The 24,674-nt window shown below is 42.5% G+C and overlaps 1 protein-coding gene across 2 annotated transcripts in view; it reads left to right on the top strand.

Annotated features, from left to right (window-relative positions):
• Window positions 1-24,674, top strand: part of txnrd2.2 (thioredoxin reductase 2, tandem duplicate 2) — a 94,082-nt gene that overhangs the window by 53,953 nt on the left and 15,455 nt on the right. Inside the window, exons 11-12 of one of the 2 annotated variants that reach the window (XM_078554484.1) lie at window positions 458-632; window positions 8,959-9,146. In XM_078554484.1, coding sequence (XP_078410610.1) covers window positions 458-632; window positions 8,959-9,020 — 237 coding nt within the window. In that variant the 3' untranslated portion in view covers window positions 9,021-9,146. Of the gene's footprint in view, window positions 1-457; window positions 633-8,958; window positions 9,147-24,674 lie in introns of those variants that run through there. The other variant, XM_078554483.1, reaches the window with a different exon arrangement.

The following is a 24,674-nucleotide window of genomic DNA, read 5'->3' as shown; positions in this document are numbered from 1 at the left end:
TACATTCATACAATGACTCTCATGCCCTAAGGATGTTCCAAAGCACTTTATGGCCAGTGAAGTACCCTTGGAAATGTGGTCACTGTTTTAGTGCAGGAAACGCAGCAGTCAACTTGCTAGAGTTGGTTGAGGGATAAACGTTGGCCTGGGCAGTGGTTTAACAGTTTGGCCAGGGGATGGCATGGGTTGAAATTTTTGCTCGTTTCAGCTGCAGCTCAAAACACCCAGAATTTTAAGATTGTTTTACATCGGTAGGAAAGTTGGAGATGTGTGTGTGCTCGATGAACTAATTTTGAAGGCTAAACTGGAAAGCTCAAATTTCTTCCCGAAATAACCAATACAAAGATCCCAATTGCAGTCTCAGAAATGTGCCCATGTAAATATGGAAATAGCACATGATATTGCCTGATAAAATGCTGTTGCAATTTAACTTATTTTTCATTTTCATTTAATGTAGCAAATGGCCCATTTGGTGACTGACTATTTGGCATCCTACGGTACCAGGATCTTTTGGAAATGCACACCAATCAAAATAGAAAAACTGGACAATGGAAAGCTGCAGGTTATATGGAAAAATCTTGAATCAGATGTGGAAGAGCGAGAGTCCTTCGACACAGTGATGTGGGCAGTTGGTAAGAAAGTCAATTCTTAACATGTCCCTTCAAAAAGAAACACTGGTAGTGCTGCAAGACATGGAACAGACATGCATATATACGGCTTCACATTAAAAAAAATATGCATCCTTCATGAAAGCCACCCATCATTTTTATATTGGTCAATAAAATATAGGGGGAGACAGTGGCGTAGTGGTAATATAATGGGACTCCAGAGGTCCAGGCTAATGCTCTGGGCCACAGGTTCAAATCCCACCACGGCAGCTGGTGGAATTTAAATCCAATTAATAAATCAATAAGTCTCAGTAATTGTGACTATGAAACTATCATCGATTGTCATAAAAGCCCATCTGGTTCACTAATGCCCTTAAGGGAAGAAATTCTGCCATCGTCACCTGGTCTGGCCTACATGTGACTGTGGTTGGCTGTGAACTGCCCCTCTGAAATGGCCTAGCAAGCCACTCAGCAACAAATGCTGACTTCACCAGCCTTGCCCACAACCCATGAAAGAATAAATTAAAAAATTCAGTTCTGTTGAAGAGTCATACGGACTCGAAACGTTAATTGTGTTCCTCTCCGTAGATGCTGTCAGATCTGCTGAGTTTTTCCAGGTATTTTTATTTTTGTTTAAAAAAACATGGTAGATTATCCATAATTCACTCGATTATATGTTGTTACTACTGTTCGGTATTTTTGTGTGATCCATTGCCCTCCACTGCCCTGGTTGACCCAGCAGGGAATGGGAATTGAAGTAGGGCTCAAACTGGTCTACTTGGCTCAGCTACTTACCAGTTAGACTTGTTGAGATATTGTGGGGAGCTTGTATTGTTTGAAAAGCAGTCTGCCAGATGCAGAATTGCTGAATTCAACCACAAGAATCTTCCTTTGTAAGTTTTATTTCCAAGCTGTAGTCGATACCATGTTATGTAAGTCTTATGAACTCAATGGTATGTAAACTGCGTCTGTAAAAATATAAGAAAGGTCGAGCTGAATAAATATAAATGTGCAGTGACACAAGCTCAAAAGCAAAGTAATCCACCTAATTTTTCTCACTGTCAGAAGTCTTTACAATGAGTCCATCATAAAGGTCTTGACTTTTTTTGGGTCAGCCCCACCCCTGCTTAGCAAACCCAGAAGTAAGCTGTAAGCACATTGATCTGTGGTTTTGAGTTAGAACTCAGTATTTTTTCTGTATTAACACACCCATACCAGGTGTTTTAAGCAGTGGGAGAGAAAGCAGTGAGAAGCAGTTAACTCTTCAACACAGCGATTTCCTCTTTGTTGCACTGCTCAGTCTATCTCTGGGTGCTGACACTTAATTACATTGTGGATTGCACAGAAATGCAGATTAATTTGACTGAATACAGTAGTTTCTTCCCCCTCTAGCCTATGCTTACCTGTCATTATTTTGGATCCTTCCTCCACATTTCTCTTTGATCAAGAGAGCAGAATAGTCTGGGTTTTTAGATGTGTCTGTGGCTGCTGTCTGTGCTACTTCAATTTTTTTTGTGTAAAAGAATGCAAAGTAGATTGAAGAGCATGTATGGCCATGCTTCATTTTTGAAAGCCTCAGTTTGCAGGGAAAAGGAAATACTGAGGGAGATGTGGAGCTCCCCAATGCAGATCTCCTGGGAAACAAAAGTGTTGGGAGTTAGAGGTGATTCTGTGAGTCTTCCTTTCAGAAAGGGTGGTGGAGAAGTGCTTCAGGCAGCATGGTCTAAGCTTAGGAAAACAAGGCAGAGGAGCAATGGCAGAAAGGCAGGTGAATGAGTTAGGCGGCTAACGATGAGAGAAGGATCATTCATCAGATGATCGGCCTTGTATCTTCAGACTGAGAGGGGTGCTGGAAGAGCCTCACCTCTGTTTGAGACAGAATTCAAATCTTGGACAGGTCTGGGCTCTGCAGGTTATTAAGAGGAATAAGTGATGCTTTGCATAAAAGAGCAAATCAAGCTTTTTGGAGGCAGCTTTAGCATTAGAGACATTGGAAGAATTCCATTTGAAGTGGGAGATTTAGCAACTGGATGTTTGATTTATGGAACAGGGCTCACCTTCTAAACTGGCCTGCTACTGGGAGTTACTGCTGAGAATCAGAACAATCTGCCCATGGGGGTGTTCAGATGGGGGTGTGCTTGTGATGCTGGTCCCGATCCCAGCTCCCAAGTGCAAGTTCGGCTCTTTGCTACAAGCCACTGTTCTTTTAATAATGAAATAAATAAAATTATTTTGATGTTGTTGTAAAAATATATGACTGCTGAAGGATAGTTTTGAAGCAGACATCTTGGCATAGTCTTCAAAGGAACCTTAATAGGTTGAATGAATTCCTGGGTACCAAACTGTACAGTCCATAAATATAGAAATAATTCAAGAATGTCAACAAGCAAAGGATTCTAAAGAACGTCAGTGGACAACAATTACTTTCAGTTTAATCATGAGGGGGCTGGACAGAGTAGATGGAGACAAACTTTTCCTGCTCCTAAAGGATCGAGAATGACAGGGTACAGATTTAAAGTGATTTGCAAAAGAAGCAAATGCGCTGTGAGAAAGTACTTTTTCACGCAGCGAGTGGTTCAGGTCTGGAATGCACACCCTGGAAGTGTGGTGGAGACAGATTCAATCGAGGCATTTAGCAGGACATTAGATGATTATTTAAATAGAAACAATATGCAGGGTTATGGGGAAAAGGCAGGAGAATGGCACCGAGTCATAATGCTCATTCGGAGAGCCAGTGCAGACATGATGGGCCGAATGGCCTCCTTTCGCACTGTAACAATTTTGAGATTCTGAGTTGGAATGCCAGATATACTCACGTCATATGCTCTGTGTTGCTCAGGATGCTCCATTGTTTTTACAGAATTCTTCAATAGTTGTACCAAATTTATTTTGTAATACTTGCATTCAAGCTATCAGTCACTTTTTAATTTAGTAAATTAGAACTTTGTACTTGTTCTTAAAAGAGTGCTGGGAATTCTTATCAACATTGACCATCACTTAGTGTTGAAAACTGTATATTGTGGCAGTATTTTGGGAAATAGTGGCCCATATCTTCCAGTGTCCGATGGTTCGTAGACTGGACGTACCCCGGAAGATGCGCTCCTGGACCCCTTGGAAGTTATAAGAACATAAATAGGAGCAGAATTAGGCCCTTCAGCCCTAAAGCCTGTCTCACCATTCAATAAGATAATGGCTGATCTGCCCCAGGCCTCAACTCCTCTTTCGTGCCACCTCCTCACAGCCCTCAACTCGCTGATATTTCAAAAATCTGTCTACCTCCTATTTAAATACCTTCATTGATCTAGTCTCCACAACTCTTGGGTAGAGAATTCCAGACATTCACTACCCTTTGAGAGAAGAAATTATTTCGCATCTCAGTTTTAAATGAGTGCCCCTTATTCTGTAACTATGTCCCCTCGTTCGAGATTTCCCCACTAGTGGAAACATCTCAACATCTGCCCTGTCAAGCGCCCTCAGAATCTTGTACATTTCAATAAGATCACCCTTCATTCTTCTAAACTCCAATGAATAAAGGCCTAACATGTTTAGCCGTTCTTGATAAATCAACCCCTTCATCCCAGGAATCAGCCGAGTGATTCTCTTTTGAACTGCCTCCAATGCCACTATATCCTTTCTTAAATATCGGGACCAAAACTGTACACAGTACATCCCTATTTTTAAACTCCAGCCCCGGAGCAATACAGGCCAAAATTCTATTTGCCTTCTTAATTGCTTGCTGCACCTGCTTGCTAACCTTTTGTGTTTCATGCACAAGAACACCCAGATCCCTCTGTGCTGCACTTTTTTGGGGTGTCTCTCCATTTAAATAATAGTCTGCCTTTCAATTTTTCCTACCAAAGTGTGTGACCTCACACTTTCCTACATTAAACTCCATCTGCTAAGTTTTTGCCCACTCACTCAACCTATCTATATCCCCTTGCAGATTCCTTATGTCCTCATCACAGCTTGCCCTCCCACCTATTTTTGTATCGTTAGCAAATTTGGAAACATTACACTCTGCCCCCTCCAAGTCATTAATATAGATTGTAAATAATTGAGGCCCTAGGACTGATCCTTGTGGCACTCCACTAGATACGTCTTTCCAACCCGAAAAAGACCCATTAATCCCGACTCTCTGTCTTCTGTGTGTTAACCAATCCTCAATCCATGTTAATACATTACCCCCAATACCGTGAGCTCCTCTCTTGTGCAATAACCTTTTATGTGGCACCTTATCAAATGCCTTCTGGAAATCCAAATACACTATATCTACCAGTTCTCCTTTATCAACTCTGCTTGTTATATCTCAAAGAACTGTAGCAAATTTGTCAAACGTGATTTCCTCTTCATAAAACCATGTTGAATCTGTTTGACTGCATTAAGTTTTTCTAAATGTCTTGCTATTTCTTCCTTAATAATGGACTCCAGCCTTTTTCCAGTGACAGATGTGAGGCTGACTGGCCTATAGTTTACTGCCTTTTGTCTCCCTCCCTTCTTGAACAGGGGCGTCACGTTAGCAATTTTCCAATCCGCTGGGACCCTCCCGGAATCCAGAGAGTTCTGGAATGTTTCAACCAATGTCTCCACTCTCTCTGCAGCCACTTCCTTTAAACCCCTTGGATGCAGGCCATCAGGACCTGGCGACTTGTCTGCCTTTAGTCCCATTAATTTGTCAAATACTTTGCCCTTCACGATAGAGACTGTTACAAGATCTTTCCTCCCATTAGCTCCTTGCTTATCTGATACTTTTGGGATGTTTATAGTGTCCTCCACCGTGAAGACCGATGCAAAATATTGGTTTAAATTATCTGCTGCTTCCCTGTTCCCCATTATCAATTCTCCAGTCGCACCCTCCAAGGGTCCCACACTCACTTCAGCCATTCTTTTAAAATATCTGTAGAAGCTCTTGGTTTTTTTTTACTTCTTGCCAATTTACTTGCATAATCAATTTTCTCCCTCTTTATTAGCTGTTTAGTCATCCGCCGCTGGTTCCTAAAACATTTCCAATCCCTGGCCTAATACTAGGCATACTAAGGCTTTGTATGCCTTAGTTTTTGATTGGAAACTCACCTTGACCACCTTTGTTAACCACGGGTGGTTCATCCTTCTCATTGAATCTTTTTGACTGGGATAAATTTTTGCTGAGCATTATGAAATATCCACTTAAATGCCTGCCACTGCTCATCCTTTGACCATCATCTTAGTCTCTTTTCACAGCCCGCTTTAGACAACTCCTTCTTCATACCTCTGTAATTGCCCTTCTTTAAGTTGAGGACACTGGTTTGAGACCCAAGTTGCTCGTCCTCAAACTGAATTTGAAATTCTACCATGTTGTGATCGCAACCACCTAGAGGATCCTTAACTACGTGATCTCTTATTAATCCCACCTCATTATACATTACTAGATCTAAAATAGTCTGTTCCTGGGTAGGTTCTGCAACATATTACTCTAGGAAACAATCCCTGATACACTCTATAAATCTGTCTTCCATGTTACCCCTGCCAATCTGATTTGTCCAGTCAATATGCAGATTAAAATCACCCATGACAATTGTAGCGCCATTTTTACACACCTCCATTATTTCCCGATTTATACTTTGTCCTACAGTGAGGCAGCTCTTTGGGGGCCTATGGATGACTCCCACCCGTGACTTCTTCCCCTTGCTATTCCTTATTTCCACCCAAACTGATTCCACATCACGATCTATTCCACCTATATCACTACTCACCACCGCACTGATACCTTCCTTTATTAACAAGGCTACCCCACCTCCTTTTCCTTTTTGCCTGTTTTTCTAGGATGCCGAATACCCTTAAATATTGAGTTCTCAGTCTTGGTCACCCTGCAACCACATCTCTGTAACAGCTATTAAGTCATATTCATTTATTTCTATTTGTGCCGTCAACTCATCTATCTTGTTACAAGTGCTGCGTGCACTCATATAAAGAGCCTTAAGCTTTGACTTTATACCATTATTACCCATTCTGGTTCTAATTTTTGCTGCACTCTTTTGCTTATATTTTCTGCCCCTTTCTGTCACACGTTGATTATCGTTCACCTCTTCACTACCCTGCACCTCTGCTCTCTTGTTTCTTTTTGATTTTTTTTAAACTTCCCTCCGGCTAATTAGTTTAAAGTCCTATCTACAACCTTAGTTATATGATTCACCAGGACACAGGTCCCAGCATGGTTCAAATGAAGCCTGTCCCAACAGAACAGCTCTCTCCTTCCCCAGTACTTGCGCCAGTGCCTCATGAACCAGAACCCACTTCTCCCACACTAATCTTTGAGCCACGCATTTACCCCGCTAATCTTATTTCTCCTACACCAATTTGCATGTGGCTCAGGTAGTAATCCGGAGATAATGCTTTTTAATTTAGCCCTGAACAGCTTGTAATCCCTCAGCAGAACCTCTTTCCAAGTCCTACCTATGTTGTTGGTACCTATGTGGACCACGACAACTGGATCCTTCCCCTCCCACACCAAGTTCCTCTCCAGCCCAGAAGAGATGTTCTTAACCTCGACACCAGGTAGGCAACACAGTCTTCGGGACTCTGTATTTGCTGCAGAGAATGGTATCTATTCCACTAACTATGCTATCCCCTATTACTACTACATTTCTCTTTTCTCCCCCCACTTGACTCTGTACCATGGTGGGGGGCTGTGGTCAGTTTGCTCATACTCCCTGCAGTCTGTGCCCTCGTCCACACCAGGAGTAAGAACCTCATACCTATTGGATAAGGGCACAGGCTGAGGCTCCTCGTAAGCTAAATCCTGGATCTCCATACCTGCCTAACTCGCAGTCACGCCCTCCTGTGCGTCACCACAGTCCGCATTTGATGTAATTAATCTAATGGGTGTGACTGTCTCCTGAAACACAGTGTCCAGGTAACTCTCCCCCTCCCTGATGTGTTGCAGTGTCCGCAGCTTGGACTCCAGCTCATCAACTCTGAGCTAAGGTTCCTTGAACAGCCAACACTTTCTGCAGATGTGGTCACCGTGGATCGGACCGGCATCCACCAGCTCCCACATACTACAGCTGCAACACATCGCCTGCCCAGCCATCCCTATTCTATTTAATTAATTAATTTGGACGTTAAATATTTTAAAAGTGAATTTCTTAACTGTACTCTACAGCTGTAATAACATCTCCTGATTTAAACCACTTGGCCAATCAAAAGACACAGGAGAGATACCCACCAATCACCTACCTGTTTTCCTGTGATGTCACACTTCGGCTCTGACAGGTAGAAACAGGTTGAAGGGGCTCTCTGCCACTGGTTTTTACCTCCTGCCACCGTTGCCCTTCTCACGCAGGTCTGCTCTCCGTGTGCTCAAGTCCCAGGGTCTTCCTCTCGCACTCTCCTACAGGTGCTACTGTGTGCATGTCCAAGGGTCCTTCTCTTGCACTCTCCTCTAGGTGCTGCTGACTGCCTGTCCCAGGGTCTTCCTCTCACTCTCCTCTCAATTCCCAATAGAAGGACTTTGTGGGAATTGCTTGAGAAGTTTGAACTCCTGATTGGCAATTCCCCAGCTCTCCAGGGCCCTCCAAAAAAGTGTCAACTCGAGTTAGAGCTGGAGACTTTGGATGGTTCTGACTTACTTATCTGCATAGCTACCCAAGGAATGTTAGACGGAAAAATCCTAATCTAACTCCTGGGTAACTATACAATTGACCCCCCAATCACTCATGCTCACTCCCTCTGAGTCCCCCGACACCATCCTCCAGTCAGACCCTTCACCCTGCCCCCGACCACCCCCAGCACCTGACTTCCCCCCTGACACCCCCCCCCCCCCGCCACCCCACCCAGCACCCAACCTGACTAGTCCCCACCATCTGACTTCCCTCCACCTGACAAACCCCTCTTGACCTCATCTGACTACCCCCAATCCACCTACCCACTCACCCACCTAACCAACCTGCCATCCTACTCCCTTACCCATGCCACTCTACCCCTTACCCACATTCCTTACCCACTCTATCCCATTACACACCCTACCCCGTTACACACACACCCCCACCAACTTACCTTCTCTCCGTAGCTTTTAAGAAGCTTTGGGAGGTGAAGGTAACTGAGTTATTCTAAAATTGACAATGACGTTTGGTTCCAATTTATGTAATTAACAAGACCAAATGTGAAGGCAAATTTCTGATTAGAAAAAGCAAATAGAACAATTATACAACTTGATCTGAATAATCCATGTGCACTGAAAATCCTGGAAAAAATAGTAACAGTGGGCTGAAAGATTTGTGTTTTTCTCATAAAAATAACTTGTGGAATAAATATGACCGACAGCGATGTTGTGGGTTAAGTACTGTGTACAGCGTTTACACTCTGGTTTTTTTAGTCACGTGTGAGGGAGGTGGAGAGCACCTGAAATGTAACCAGGAACTGACAGAGACTCGCTGACGCAGGGACTAATGTCAAGCTGTGGGGTTTGACACTTCAGAAATTCTTCACGTCATGCGCCGTCCCTGCCATAACTGCAGTCTTTATGTTATTAAGTACATGGATGGCGATTAATCATTGCTGAATGGAGATTTCTGCGCTGTTTAATTAATTAAGTCAGTTCAGGAAACCACAATGTCGATTACATCAGGATCTTTCTTCAAAATTAAAATAACAACTGACAGGTTAATATTGTCATTCGGTATGTGACGAGGAAGAAAGTGCATTGCAAATGAAATACAGCAGCTCCAATAAACATGTTGGAAAATTCAAAACCAAACATGAAATTATTAGAAATAATTAACAAACATTAGAGATTATTCTAAATTGTACCTGCTTCCTTAATGTCACCAATTGAATCAATCTGACTTTTGGTAAAGGGTTGGGGGAGGGCTTTGTGGACTTTTTACCTGTACTGTAACATGGGCCAATTTGTATACGTGTACTTTTTCTCTTAAAATACCAACTGGGCCGTGTTGTGAGTGCATTCTTGAATCTGCAAAACGTCATTTGAACCTGAAAAAGTCCCACTTTCAGCAATTCACAACTGTCACTTCTTATTAAAGACTTTCACCAAATGCTATAATAATAAGGGATTAAAAAAGTAGAGAAGCAGCCCATCAGTTACATACACCGGCAAGTCTCGCTTACCTTGATTACCCTAGATTGTGATCAGAAGTAACTGTCGAGCATTTAGTTCGTGTTGTTATCCAAACTGAGGATAAACTACTTCTCCTCTCCTGCCTGTCTCCTGCTCACACACGCCGCCACAAGCGGCAGAAAATTACTGTATAACATCCCAAAGAGCCATCTTCAAACAAGCTAGCCCTATGAATGACCTCATCAAACTAATTAAAGCTATCAGTGGAAATAAAACTATTTGTTCATTTTTAGCCAATCTTTGTTGTTTTTGGCAAGGAAGTCTACGCTCTGGGATCTATTTGGCAGATTACATTCTCCCAGTTTCAATGTTGGATAAGGCTGAGAGACTTACAGGCCCATGGGTTGGGGGAAACGCTGATTTGCCACTTTCTGTCAGTCACATGGGAACTGTTGAAGTGAGGTTATTCCATATTAAAAATTGGAAGGATTTCACATTGTTGAAGCCATTAAGTTCACACAAAAAGAGGGGGAAATAGAGATTTCTCCCGCTGAAAGCCGATGTAAATCCATAGTCTTAACAATTAAATTGCTGCTAAACACTGAAGTGGAAACTAGGTTCAAAGTCAGGATTATTTCCTCTATATTTTCTATAAAATGGAAATATTTAAAAGCCTAAATTGTATCCATTAGGTGAGGGAATCTTTGCCATTGAATTTTATGCTACTTTCTAATGTAATATATCGAGCATAATTAATATTTTCCAAAGAGCTGAGAGAATTCACATGCAGCCTGAAAACTGGCTCATGCTGTACCAGCATACAGCGAACTGCTGTAAAAAGGGAGCGTGGCTTGTCTTCCCGCAATGCCCCAGTGCTACAATGAAGATCTTTGAAGGACTGTACACTCCGCATTTCTGGAGAAGCTGGGATCAATATTCCCGACCAGAAATGCAGAGCTCTGGCGTGGTAGAGAAAAGTAGGGGCGGAGTGGCTGATGGTGATTGCCGCTCCTCGGATGATTCAGGCCAGTATCTTACGCTTTTGTCTCTTTCCCTTTAAGCCACCAGATGCTGCAGATCTTTGCAGCAGAGTGGGCCGGGGACACCTTCGCAACAGGGCAGACTAAAGAAATGCTCTGAAGCCTCTCTTGTAATCGTTAGCTATCAAGAAGTACACCAACTGACTTCTCCGAGTTAGGACACTGGTAGAGTATAGGTAGGCCACCGCTTGGGTATAGTTAGGCCAGAGTACTGCATGCAGCACTGGTCATTGCATTACAGGAAAAATGTGATCACTCTAGATATGGTACAGAGAGGATTTATGAGGATTTTACCAGGAATGGAGAATTTTAGCTTACGAAGAAAGATTAAATAGGCTGGGATTGTTTTCTTTAGAACAGAGGAGGCTGGAAGGCAATTTAATTGAAGTGCATAAAATTTTGACAAGTTTAGATAGAGTGGATGGGAAGGACCTATTTCTGTTAGCTGAGAAGTCAGGGGGCACAGATTTAAGGTAATTGGCAGAAGAAATAGAGGGGGGGTTGAGGAAGAATGTTTTCACCCAGGGGCTGGTGGGGAGCTGGAACTCACTGCCTGAAAGGGTAGTATAGGCAAAATCCATCATAAAATTTAGACATACATGTGAAATACCAGAACCTTCAGGGCTACAGACCAAATGTTGGCAAGTGCAGTTAGGCTGGATGCCTTTTTTTGGCTGGCAAAGACATGATGGGCTAAATGGCCCCATTCTGTGCCATAGATTTCCTGTTTCCACTTTTGGTGTAAGGTGTGCCGACTGGGGCTGAGCATTTCCCTACATAGAAAGAAAAAGCTTGCATTTATTAAGTTTCACCTTTCTTCTCGTTGTTCTTTAGCCCCTATAGAATTTCTGAAAAATAAATTTACTGAAGCGAATAAAATAAAAGTGTTGAATTAACAGCTTTTTTATGGGCAGACACTCCACGGAATGCAACATTTTTTTGCATTTGACTTGGAGTGATCCTGTGGATTTATTTGTTAAAGGAGATCCCAAATCTGCGAAATGTTCAATATTTACTGGTCCATTTGTGCAACACCAGCTCTAAATTAGCTGTACCATCTAACTAATTACAGAGTTCTTGGCTGAAAGGTATTATACCACACTTCTAAGTTACAATTTTTTTTTGCTTTTCACAGTTTCTTTTACCTGCCCTGAAACATTTTATGGCAATTTCTAATTTGACACATTTAAAGTGATGTAAAACAGATGGTTAAAGCAAATTCTATTCTATTGTAAAAGCAAAATACTGCAGATGCTGGAAACCTGAAACAAAAATAAAAATAGCTGGAAAAACTCAGCAGGTCTGACAGCATCTGCGGAGAGGAACACAGTTAACGTTTCGAGTCCGTACGACTCTTCATCAGAACTGAGGAAATATAGAAATGAGGTGAAATATAAGCTGGTGAAGGGGATGGGACAGGTAGAGCTGGATAGAGGGCCAGTGAGGCAAAGAAGAGATTGCCAAAGATGCCGTAGACAAAAGGACAAAGGGGTGTTGACGGTGGTGATGTTAGTTTAGGAATGTGCTAATGGTGACATTAAGGGTAGAAAGCAGGAAGAACAAGTAACAGATAGCCCTGGTGGGGTGGGGGGAAGGGATCGAAATCGGCTAAAAGGTGGAGATGAAACAATGAATGGAAATACATTTAAAAATAATGGAAATAGGTGGGAAAAGAAAATTATATCTAAAAAAATATAAATTATTGGAAAAAGGAGGGTCGGAAAGGGGGTGGGGATGGAGGAGAGAGTCATGATCTGAAGTTGTTGAACTCAATGTTAAGTCTGGCAGGCTGTAACGTGCCTAGTTGGAAGATGAGGTGCTGTTCTTCCAGTTTGCGTTGAGCTTCACTGGAACATTGCAGCAGGCCAAGGATGGACATGTGGGCATGAGAGCAGGGTGGTGTGTTGAAATGGCAAGCAACAGGGAGGTCCGGGTCATGCTTGCGGACAGACTGAAGGTGTTCTGCAAAGCGGTCACCCAGTCTGCGTTTGGTCTCTCCAATGTAGAGGAAATAACATTGGGAGCAGCGAATGCAGTAGACTAAATTGAGGGAAATGCAAGTAAAGTGCTGCTTCACTTGAAAGGAGTGTTTGGGCCCTTGGATGGTGTCTATGACATCTTTGGCAATCTCTTCTTTTCCTCCACCTATCACTGGCCCTTTATCCAGCTCTACCTGTCCCACCACCCCCTCAACCAGTTTATATTTCACCTCATTTCTATTTTTCCTTAATTCTATTCTATTGTATTCTATTAAATCTGCCGGGTCAATAATTTTTTTTGTAATATTGCAGCTTCTCATTCTTCCTACTAAAATGCATCACTTAACACATTGTGTTGAATTCCACCTGCCATGTGTCTGCCTGTTTCACTACTCTGTCCATGTCCGACCCTCAGTCTGTTTAAAAAAAAAGAAAGACTTGCATTTATATAACGCTTTTCACGACCACCGGAACTCAAAACGCTTCACAACCAATGAAGTACTTTTGAAGTGTAGTCAATGTTGTAATGCCGGGAATGTGGCAACCAACTTGTACTTTGCAAACTACCACAAACAGCAATATGATAACGATCAGATAATTTGTTTTTGTGGTGTTGATTGAGGGATAAATATTGGCCAGGACTCCGGGGATCACTACCAGCTGAACCACAAATGACTTTTCGCCTCAGTGTTTGCTACGTTTTCAAGTTTTGTGTCATCTGCAAACTCTAAAAATTATGCCCGATATGCACAAGACCAGGTCAGTAATGGTATAGGAAAGATCAGCAATTCTAATATCAACCCCTGAGTTTGGAAAGAAAGTAGTTTTCCACAAGGAGAACTGGAGAATGCAGCTTTTATCCATACATAACTGTACAACAGAGTGTACTAACTTTATTCAGAAAGTGAGTTCTCGTTCAGTATTTGCATTGGCTAGCTCCTCACATTAATATAGTAAAATTAGTTTGTCACAATATTTGGAATTTACATTAAATTTGCATAGGATAAAAATATTTAAAGCGTTTAAGTTATTGGTGATGTTGGAATTTCAACAGTAACTCATGAGCTTGCAGCAGTTTGCAGAGTTTAAAATTAATGCATTGGAAATTTTAAGCACACTCACTCGCTCTCATTTTCACCCGCACCCTTTGTCCCCTGGTGGAGCAGGCTCGAGTGGCCAGATGGCCTATTCCTGCTCCTATTTCTTAGGTTATTATGAGACTCAGCTTTGGAAAAATTTTAAACGGACCAAAAATTACAAACAGAATCACAAGTTTTTGTATTGATAACTGAATAATCTTGGGTCTGGAGGTTTTACACAAGGCCTTTAAATGTAGTTGAATTGTTGCTGTTGAGAATGTCCCCTGCATTCTTTCTGGCAGAAGCATTAGGTAGAAAACTCAGGAGGACTTTTGTTCCTCCTGTAGCCCCAAGTGCTGAGGGTGATTGGTCCATCCCTATTCTGGCTGAGATCAGCTATTTCTGTGCAGACTTGAAGATCTGTCCCTTAAGCATAGCTGACTGAGCCACCAGCAGAACTTATTGTAGTTCTATAATTGTACCAAGCCTCTGAAATTGATTTTGAGCTCCTAGTGCCTAGCAATAGTTCAAGGGCCTTTTTTTACCCTCAAGGGAGTAGGAGATCATCAAGGATGTGGCAGCACTTAAAATAATTTTCTCTCATTAGTATTCATCTGAGAAATGCGTATAGATTTGCCAAAGTTGGATTATTCAGGACAGAAAATAAAGCATGTTCTGCAAATAGAATAAATGAGTCAGTGTTTATTAGACAATCATAGAACTTCAAAGTGGATAATACACCATTTCCAGGTTGCTCCAGGTAACCCCTGTCCAAGCGTATTAAAGGAAGGCCCAGGAGCAAACTTGGAGAAACTTAACAGGAAATCAGAGGATTTTGGATGAGTGCAAAATAAAAAGTTTTGCAGCAATTTTCAAATAAGAATAAAAATGCTTCCATAATAACCTATGTATACATTGTGTAGGTGTAAATCAAATGGTAAAGAATTCATTATGTTGGCGTATGTCGCTGCACCCCTAAGTCATAAAAATGATTTGCGTTATTATAGCATTTTACTCACCTCAGGACATCCCGAAGCTTTACAGGTGATGAAGTCTTTTTGAAGTGTAGTTAATGTAGGAATATAAAATTTGACAAGTTATATGTTAAAATGAGATCTTTTTAGGGCATATTTCACAATATTGTCTAATGCCTTGCACTCCAGTTAAGTTTGTCTTGGTGTTTCGCTATCCAACAGCAACTTCTATTTATGTAGCGCTTTTTACATAGTGAAACACCCCAAGATGCTTCAGCAGGAGCATTATAAAACAAATTATGACACTGAGCATATAACAATGTGTTAGGGCAGGTGACCCAAAGCTTGGTCAAAGAGGTAGGTTTTAATGAGGAAAGTGAAGTGGAGAGGCAGAGAGGTGTAAGGAGGGAATTCCAGAGTTTGGGGCCGAGGCAACTAAAGGCATGGCACTAATGGTGAAGCAATTATAAATCAACTGCAAGGGCAGGTCACTAGATTGATCCCTGGGATATGAGAGTTGTCCTCTGAGGCGAGGTTGAGTAGAATAGACCTGCACTGTCTGGAGTTTAGAAGAATGAGAGGAGATCTGATTGAAACGTATGAGAGTCTGAGGGAGCTTGTCAGGGTAGATGCAATGTGCCTGTCTTTGCTGGCTGGAGAGTTTAGAACTAGAGATCATACTCTCAGGATAAGTGATCAGTCATTTAGGACTGCGCTGAGGAGAAATTTCTTCACGCAGAGGATTGTGAATCTTTGGAATTTTCTACCCCAGAGAGTTGTGGATGCTCAGTCATCGAGTATTTTCAAGACTGAGATTAATAGATTTTTAGACATTAGAAAATCAAAGGATATGGGGATGGGGTGAGAAAGTGGAACTGAGGTCATAAATCAACCATAATCTTATTGAATGGTGGAGCAGGCTCGAGTGGCCAGATGGCCTATTCCTGCTCCTATTTCTTAGGTTATTATGAAGTTCAGCTTTGGAAAAATTTTAAAGGGACCAAAAATTACGAACAGAATCACAAGTTTTTGTAATAATTACTAAATAATCTTGGGTCTGGAGGTTTTACACAAAGACTTTAAATGTAGTTGAATTGTTGGTGTTGAGAATTGCAGTTTGGATTTTGTTATGGCCTCAATGCCTTAGGCTTACATTTCCATTTTTCTGTTGATGTGGCACTTCAAAGCTACATTACAGTTTTGATGCACTAGAAGTTTTTTGTGTGTGTTTCAGACCAGCAGCCTCTTGCAAATTTTTAGAACTGAATCATGTTTCCCTGTAAAAAGAAACAAAATAAATGATGGGGGGAGGCGATGGTGTAGCGATATTGTCGCTGAACTAGTAATCCAGAGACCCAGGGGAATGCTCTGGAGACCCGGATTCAAATCCCATGGCAGATGGTGGAATTTGAATTCAATAAAAGTCTGGTGAAAAATCAAATGATGACCATGACATTGTCGATTGTTGTAAAAGCCCATCTGGTTCACTAATATGTAATTTAGGGAAGGTCTGGTTTGGCCTACACGTGATTCAATGTACTTGAATTAAATGCCCTCTGAAATGGCCTAGCAAGCCAAGTTGTATCAAACCGCTACAAAGTCACAAAAAAGGAATGAAACCGGACGGACCACCCGGCATCAACCTAGACAATCTCAGCCCTGTTGACCTTGCAAAGTCCTGCTTACTAACATCTGGGGGCTCATGCCAAAATTGGGAGATGTCTCATAGACTAGTCAGGCAACATAGTCATCCTCACGGAATCATATCTTACAGATAATGTCCCAGACACCACCATCACCATCCCTGGAAATGCCCTGTCCCACCGGCGGGACAGACCCAGCAGAGGTGGCATATAATCGGCAGGGAGATTTCATGGGGAGTCCTCAACATCGACTCCCCATGAAATCTCATGGCATCTGGTCAAACTTGGGCAAGGAAACCTCCTGCTGATTACCCACGTGCCGCCCTCCCTGAACTGATGAATCAATGCTCCTTCATGTTCAACATCACTTGGAGGAAGCACCGAGGGTGGTAAGAGCGAAGAATGTACTCTGGGGGACTTCGATGTCCATCACCAAGAGTGGCTCGGTAGCACATAGCTGCTAGAGTGGGTCTGCAGCAGGTGGTGGGGGAACCAACAAGAAGGAAAAATATACTTGACCTCACTCTCACCAACCTGTCTACCGCAGATGCATCTGTCCATGTCTGAATCGCTAGGAGTGAGCACCACACAGCCGTTGTGGGGACAAAATCTCACCTTCACATTGAGGATACCCTCCATCTACCACTGCTAAATGGTAACTTCATGGCCTGGTATATACCCCACTCTACCATTACCATTAAGCCAGGGGATCAACCGTGGTTCAATGAAGAGTGCAAGAGGGTATGCCAGGAGCAGCACCACACATATCTAAAAATGAGGTGTCAACCTGGTGAAGCTACAACACAGGACTGCTTGCATGCCAAACAGTATAAGCAGCAAGTGATAGACAGAGCTAAGTGATCCCACAACCAATGGATCAGATCTAAGCTCTGCAGTCCTGCCACTTCCAGTCGTGAATAGTGGTGGACAATTAAACAACTCACTGGAGGAGGAGGTTCCACAAATATCCCCATCCTCAATGATGGAGGAGCCCAGCACATCAGTGCAAAAGATAAGGCTGTAGCATTTGCTACAATCATCAGCCAGAAGGGCCGAGTGGATGATCCATCTCGGCCTCCACCGGAGGTCCCCAGCATCACAGATGCCAGTCTTCAGCCAATTCGATTCACTCCACGTGACATCAAGAAATGGCTGAAGGCACTGGATACTGCAAAGGCTATGGGCCCCGACAACATTCCGGCAATAGTACTGAAGACTTGTGCTCCAGAACTTGCCACACTCCTAGCCAAGCTGTTCCAGTACAGCTACAACACTGGCATCTACCCAGCTATGTGAAAAATTGCCCGTGTATGGCCTGCACACAAAAAGCAGGACAAATCCAACCAGCCAATTACTGCCCCATCAGTCTACTCTCGATCCTCAGTAAAGTAATGGAAGGGGTCATCAACAATGCTATCAAACAGCATTTGCTTAGCAATAACCTGCTCACTGACTCCCAGTTTGGATTCCGCCAGGGCCACTCAGCTCCTGACTTCATTACAGCCTTGGTTCAAACATGGACAAAAGAGCTGAATTCCCGAGGTGAGGTGAGAGTGACTGCCCTTGACATCAAGGCTGCATTTGACAGTGTGTGGCATCAAGGAGCCCTAGCAAAACTGGACTCAGTGGGAATCGGGGAAAACACTCTGCTGGTTGGAGTCATACCTGGCTGTTGGAGGTCAGTCATCTCAGCTCCAGGACTCACTGCAGGAGTTCCTCAGGGTAGTGTCCTCAGCCCAACCATCTTCAGCTGTTTCATCAACGACCTTCATTCCATCATAAGGTCAGAAGTGGGGATGTTCACTGATGATTGCAATGTTCAGCACCATTCGCGACTTCTCAGATACTGAAGCAGTCCATGTCCAAATGCAGCAAGACCTGGATAATATCCAAGCTTGGGCTGACAAATGGCAAGTAACATTCACACCATTTAAGTGTCAGGCAATGATCATTTCCAACAAGAGAGAATCTAACCATCGCCCCTTGATGTTCAATGGCATTACCATCACTAAATCACCCACTATCAACATCCTGGGGGTTGCCATTGACCAGAAACTGAACTGGACTAGCCATATAAATACTGTGGCTACAAGAGCAGGTCAGAGGCTAGGAATATTGCGACGAGTAACTCACCTCCTGACTTCCGAAAGTCTGTCCACCATCTACAAGGCGCTAGTCAGGAGTGTGATGGAATACTGCCCATTTGCTTGGATGAGTGCAGCTTCCACAACACTCGAGGAGTTTGACACTGTCCAAGACAAAGCAGCCAACTTGATTGGCACCACATCCACAAACATTCACTCCCTCCACCACCAATACACAGTGGCAGCAGTGTGTACCACCTACAAGATGCACAGCAGGAATTCACCAAGGCTCCTTTGGCAGCACCTTCCAAACCCATTACCACTACCATCTAGAAGGACAACGGCAGCAGATACATGGGAACACCACCATCTCCAAGCCCCCCTCCAAGTCACTCACCATGCTGACTTGGAAATATATCACCGTTCCTTTACTGTCGCTGGGTCAAAATCCTGGAACTCCCTTCCTAACAGCACTGTTTGTGTGCCTGCACCACAGGGACTGCAGCGGTTTAAGATGGCAGCTCACCACCACCTTCTCAAAGGCAGCTAGGGATGGGCAATAAATGCTGGCCCAGCCAGCGATGCCCACATCCCGTGAATGAATAATAAAAAAAAATGGCAACATTGAACTCAGAAGAACTGTTCTTTTTGTGGTGTTGCCAATAGCTGATGATGTGCAGCACTGTAAAAATTTGAAGGAAAAAAAAACAATGAACCCCAGTTTTAGCAAGCACCACACAATATAACCTCCAAGAAAAATCTGATTTTCAAATACCAAATGTTGGTGGCTAGGGACCTGGAAATTTGGAAGAACATGTTCATTCTGTCAGTACTTGCACATCCATGGAGGCTTGTGTATTTCCAGCTTAAAGGCCGAATGAAAGTGAGTATTTTAAACTGTGAATGACTGACAGTTGTGGTTATTGTTCTCTGCTGTCGAGACTTCCCTGTGTTGGTTGATCAGAGCACAATAGTAAATCTATTCCTGTAGCACCAAGATGTGTGATCATTGCAACCCGGAGGCTGCCTAGTTAAATTATATTACTTTGGCCTTAGTACTTCCTTTCAAATATAAACAATTGGTTAAAAATAGATGCTTTCTAAAAAAAAAAAGCATTGCACTTGTGTGTGTTGGGAGAGGTGAAGGAGTGGAATTTTTTTAATGCCTTTTTCCATTTCTTTTACAAGCAGTTCTTGTGGAATAATGAATGCTGCCATTCACAAGTTCTCTAAGGGTAAATTAAATTATGCAGTATTATGTTAAGTTAACTAAGGCTTTTAGGGAAGAAAAGGCCAGATGGAAATAGTGGCGAATCCGTACATGTAATGTTAAAAATACATGTCTATATTTGATTGCTGCAAGGTAACTGTTAGAAGTTTCCAGCACCTTTATCTTTATTCACCATCTGCAGGTTAATGTGCACAGATTGAACTATTAACTCCAGACTGCATTAAATTGTTCACTAGGAGTGTGTGGGTTTCCAATCACATTATCTTGTTACGTGTAAAGATTGCACTGTCAGGCCATTGCATACAACCTAAAACTATTTGATCAGTCTTGTTTATAAATGAAGCGAACAGATCCAGCAAGATAAAGGATGTTATGTGGAGAGACTAAAGAAGTTGGAATTGCTGTCCTTCCGGTAAAGAAGGTTGAGGGGAGATTTAAAAGCGCTGTTCAAAATTACAAAGGGTTTGATGGAGTAGATGAGAGAAAACTGTTTCCGCTTGTGCTGTGATATCACTTAAGAATGGTAGAAAGCGAGCTAGATGGATCTTAATCTTTTTTTTAATCTAGCAATTCCTATATTCCATATGACTAATTGTAAGAATTACTTTAACTTCTGTCATTTAAGTTTTTTAGCAGCTGTCTGTACAGCAGCTTTTGGACTTTTAAGCATCAGGCAAATACACAAGTTAGTGAGTTAATTAAACCCGAGTTAGTGATCACAAGCCCATGTGAATCCAATGAGCTAACTACACTTATTGGTTTAGAATATTTTGTTACGTACAACTTGAGTCAATTTGGCAGAATGAACATGAATGCCATGAATTGACTGATGTTTTAAACTATTATTCTTCAATGCCGTCTTCAGGACATTAAAGAGACTCCAGCACTGGTAAACTCCCTTGGGAACCCGTAGCATGTGCAGATGTTAGCCAAACAGGTCCTGACGAAAGTATAACTATAAATAGAGCACCAGGATTAGCTGAAGTCCCGCACCTGGAGTATTGAGTATTGGAGTATTGTGTACAGTTTTGGTCCCTTTACAAAAGGAAGGATATACTTGTCATAGAGGGGGATGGCAGCAGAGGTTCACCAGGCTAATTCCTGGGATGACAGGACTGTCCTATGAGGAGAGATTAAGGACACTGAGCCTATATTCTCTAAAGTTTAGAAGGAAGAGAGGTGATCTCATTGAAGCTTACAAAATTCTTAAGGGGGCTAGACAAGGATGTTTCCCCTGGCTGGGGGAGGGATCTAGAGCTGGGGACATAGTCTCAGAATAAGGAGCAATCCATTTATGACTGAGAAGAGGAAGAATTTTCTTCACTCAGAAGGTAGTGAATCTTTGGAATTCTCTACCCCAGAGGGCTGTGGAAGCTCAGTCATTGAGTATGTTGAAGACACAAATGGATAGATTTCTACATACTAATGACATCAAGGGATATGGGAATATCGCAGGAAAATAGCCATGATCTGGTTGAATGGCAGAGCAGGCTTGTGGTGCTGAATGGCCTGCTCCTATGTTCCTTTGATAGAGCATAAAAATGGGTGCTACACTGGTTCATATTTTAGTAGCTTCATGAAAACAGGGCTGTAGCAGCAGACTGAATTGGGATGGGTGGCATGGTCAGTGTTCAGATTCCAAATGGCTAGATTATATGTAATGATGTGCAACTCATTTTAAAATTGTTTGTCAAGTTTAGCATTATGCTCATGAATTCTTAAAATTGAGGCAGATTTCAATGGTTGTGAATTTGAACATTAGCTAGGACCAGTCTTGGGGGGGTTGGTGATTCAATATATTGCTACAAATACTATTTGTAGGAGAGGATGGGGGAAAGGAAAGGGATGGTTTCCTTTCCCAGCTGCATTTTTGGTTGCAGAGGAAATAATTCAGGAGTCAGTAGTAGTTTGAGTGCAGGAAGATGATGTGCTTTCAAACTTATTAAGTGAATGAGGAATACATGTTAGGGCAGATACTGCTGGGGTTGTTGGCATCATCCATCAGGCAGCTCTCTAACCCTAATTGTGAAACTCAATCAAGTGAAATGTGCTGAGAAAGTTGGACTGGCAAGTCCGACTCTGCTGGTGGGGAAAAATACTCTCGATCCCTTTATCCAACTTTGGTGTTAATTCAAAGATCATAAGGGGCTGTTGACATGACTTTAGGAAGAATAAGTCGTGGCTCCCAAGACTTTTGGAATTCATTGTGACAGAAGCTAGGAACATACGAAATAGGAACCGAAGTAGGCCATTCGACCCCTCAAGCCTGCTCCACCATTCAATAAGATCATGGCTGATCTGCTTGTGTTTCAAATTCCACATTCCCATTTACCCTCGATAACCTTACATTCTTGTTTGGCAAGGGAATCAGTCTACCTCCACCTTAAAAATATTCAATGATCCCCCCACCCCCACCACCTTCTGAAGCAGAGTTCCAAAGTTGCACAACCCTCTGAGAGAAAAGATTTCTCCTCATCCCTGTCCTAAAAGGGTGATCCCTAATTTTAAAAAAGTGCCTCCTAGTTCTAGACTCACCCCCAAAAGGAAACATCTTTTTCATATCAATCTTGTCAAGGCCATTCAGGATCTTGTCTACTTCAGTCAAATGACCCCTCGCTCTTCTAAACTCCAGTGGAAACAAGCTCAGTCTGTTCAGCCGTTCCTCATAAGACAACCCGCTCATTCCAGGTATCAAATCTAGTAAACCTCCTCTGAACCGCCTCCAACGCACTTACGTCCTTCCTTAAATAAGGAGACCAAAACTGCAGACAGTATTTGAGATGTGGCCTCGCGAATGGCCTTTATAACTCAAGCATAACATACTTACTTTTATGTTCATTTCCTCTCGTAATAAAGAATAGTATTCCATTAGCCTTCATAATTACTTGCTGTACCTGCATACTAACCTTTATTGACTCATCTAGATCCCTCTGCACCTTGGAATTATTGGGGAAGGATGAATACAAAATACTTTTCAAGAGGAATTTCTTTGGGTTCCAAATGCGAGACTTACAAATCTTTGTGGAATTAATGACAAATTAAGTTGCGTTGAAAATGAGCTTGAAAACAGAAAGTAGCAGATGCTGCATGAATAAAACTTTTGGTCTAATGGCTTGGGTTGATATTCAGTGACTAATTAAGTCCTTTGTGACTCTCGGATCTATTCTGGATCCTGCTTCAGATGACTGTTGAGTTGGCCTGGTTGACTTACCTGCCTTGTTTTTTTTTGATTGGTGGGTAGCAACCTGTGTTGCCTTCTAGCTGTAAGACCAGTATCAGAGATTTTCAGCATGGGAGAATTGTTGGGTGGGTCTACACCATAACCTTACAAGTATCCATTCTGTAGCTGCTGAGCATGAATATTTAGTTGCAATTTTAGTTATTTCCTTGCTGTAGAATTCCCTAATATTAAACTGAGTCATTTCTTAATATAGCTGCACAAAGATCCATTTGAAAGAAATGGATGTAAGTCTTGAGCACATGATCTAGGTTGACGCTTCAGTGCAGTACCAAGGGGCTATCAAAGGTGCAATCTTTCAGATGAGCTGTTAAACAAAGGCCCATCTGCCCATCCAGATGGTTGCAGGACACTGTTCTGAATTCAAGAAAAGAAGTTCCCCTGGTGTTCTAAGGAACATTTATCCCTCAAACCACATCATTAAATTAGACTATCTGATTATTTAGTTAATTGCTGTTGATGAAGCTCCAGTTGAGGCTCCTAGTTTACAAGATATATAAATGTAAGCTTTCTTTCAAATGGATTTAGAGTCCTTGTGCATTACAGTGGTGAGACCATTGTCATCCACATATGGTTACAGGTCTCTCATAGTAATTTCAAGACTTTTAGCTGTGAGCTGCTTGAGCTTATTTTGTGGATTAGGCCATTGTCAGAATCCCCTTATCCATTATATTTTGACCTATAATCACTCCTGGGTGTTCATTGTTTCATATTTCTCCCTTAAAGCTCCTCAGCATTGGTCTGTAATGAAAGCAAAGTACTGGGTTCAGACAATTTACTACATTTCTTCCCCTTACTTATCTTCCGCAGGATTCTCCCCTTCTCTCCTGAAGGAGCAGGTCTGCAGGTGCAGTCCCACACTGGGAGGCCTCTGGTACCTTGCCCAATTAGCCAGTTTTTAATGGTGATTGTTAGCAGGCTGTTTGATTGTGGAGTGCGTCAGAGCAGAGCTGGAACCTGCCCACCTGACACCCACTTACCCACACTTTCCAGCAAGGATCACTGGCTAGCAGCCTTAGCTGATTTTGCTCTTCTCTCACTCAGCTGTCTTACCCCAAGTGCTACTGCAACTGTGAAGGACAAACTTGACTTACAGTGAAGCAAAGTTTCGAGCATATACAGCTGGCAGCATTGCCCACTGGCACCAGCAGAGGTGCTTTTCCACTCCTCATCTTTAACTGCCTGACTTGGCCAAATTAAATTGGTGAAATTATCATCCCATCAGCTCCAACGGCAGCCTGTGATGGAAGAAAGAAGTTAAACACTCCACATTAGCTAAATAATGCATTGTCGCTGATATTTATTATACAGGCAGTGTCTGTAGTTTCTAGTGAAATCTGCTGTAACGTCTGATAACGTGTTAACTTGTCCCTTGGCTCAGCATACAGGAAGAGTGGGAGTTTAGAAAACCCCAGTTACTTGTTGGGTCCTAAACTCTGCAGCCTATAATCCAAATACAGATTGCATTACAACTGTAGGAAGTTCTATCACATCCGTGCCTAGATAAGGCCTGGCATTTTATTATTGTTGTTCACTGATAGCATCAATGCTGGGGCATGGGGGTGGGAGGGTGGGTGTGTACATGTTAGGGGATAGGGGAGGAAGGAATGAACAATGAAGCAGGATCTAGTATGGTGAGTAGAAAGGGAGAAAAAACACATGCTGTCATGAGAGGAGACTGAGAGGTAGTTCAGTGCTGACAGCTTCAGTCAGTTGTCTGAAAGGAAGTGCAGAATAAGCAGATGC

The sequence above is a fragment of the Cetorhinus maximus genome, chromosome 12 (assembly GCF_964194155.1).
Source record: "Cetorhinus maximus chromosome 12, sCetMax3.hap1.1, whole genome shotgun sequence".
Taxonomy (NCBI): Eukaryota; Metazoa; Chordata; class Chondrichthyes; order Lamniformes; family Cetorhinidae; genus Cetorhinus; species Cetorhinus maximus.
The sequence above is the reverse complement of the archived record's forward strand: the minus strand, read 5'-3'. Positions and strand labels throughout refer to the sequence as shown.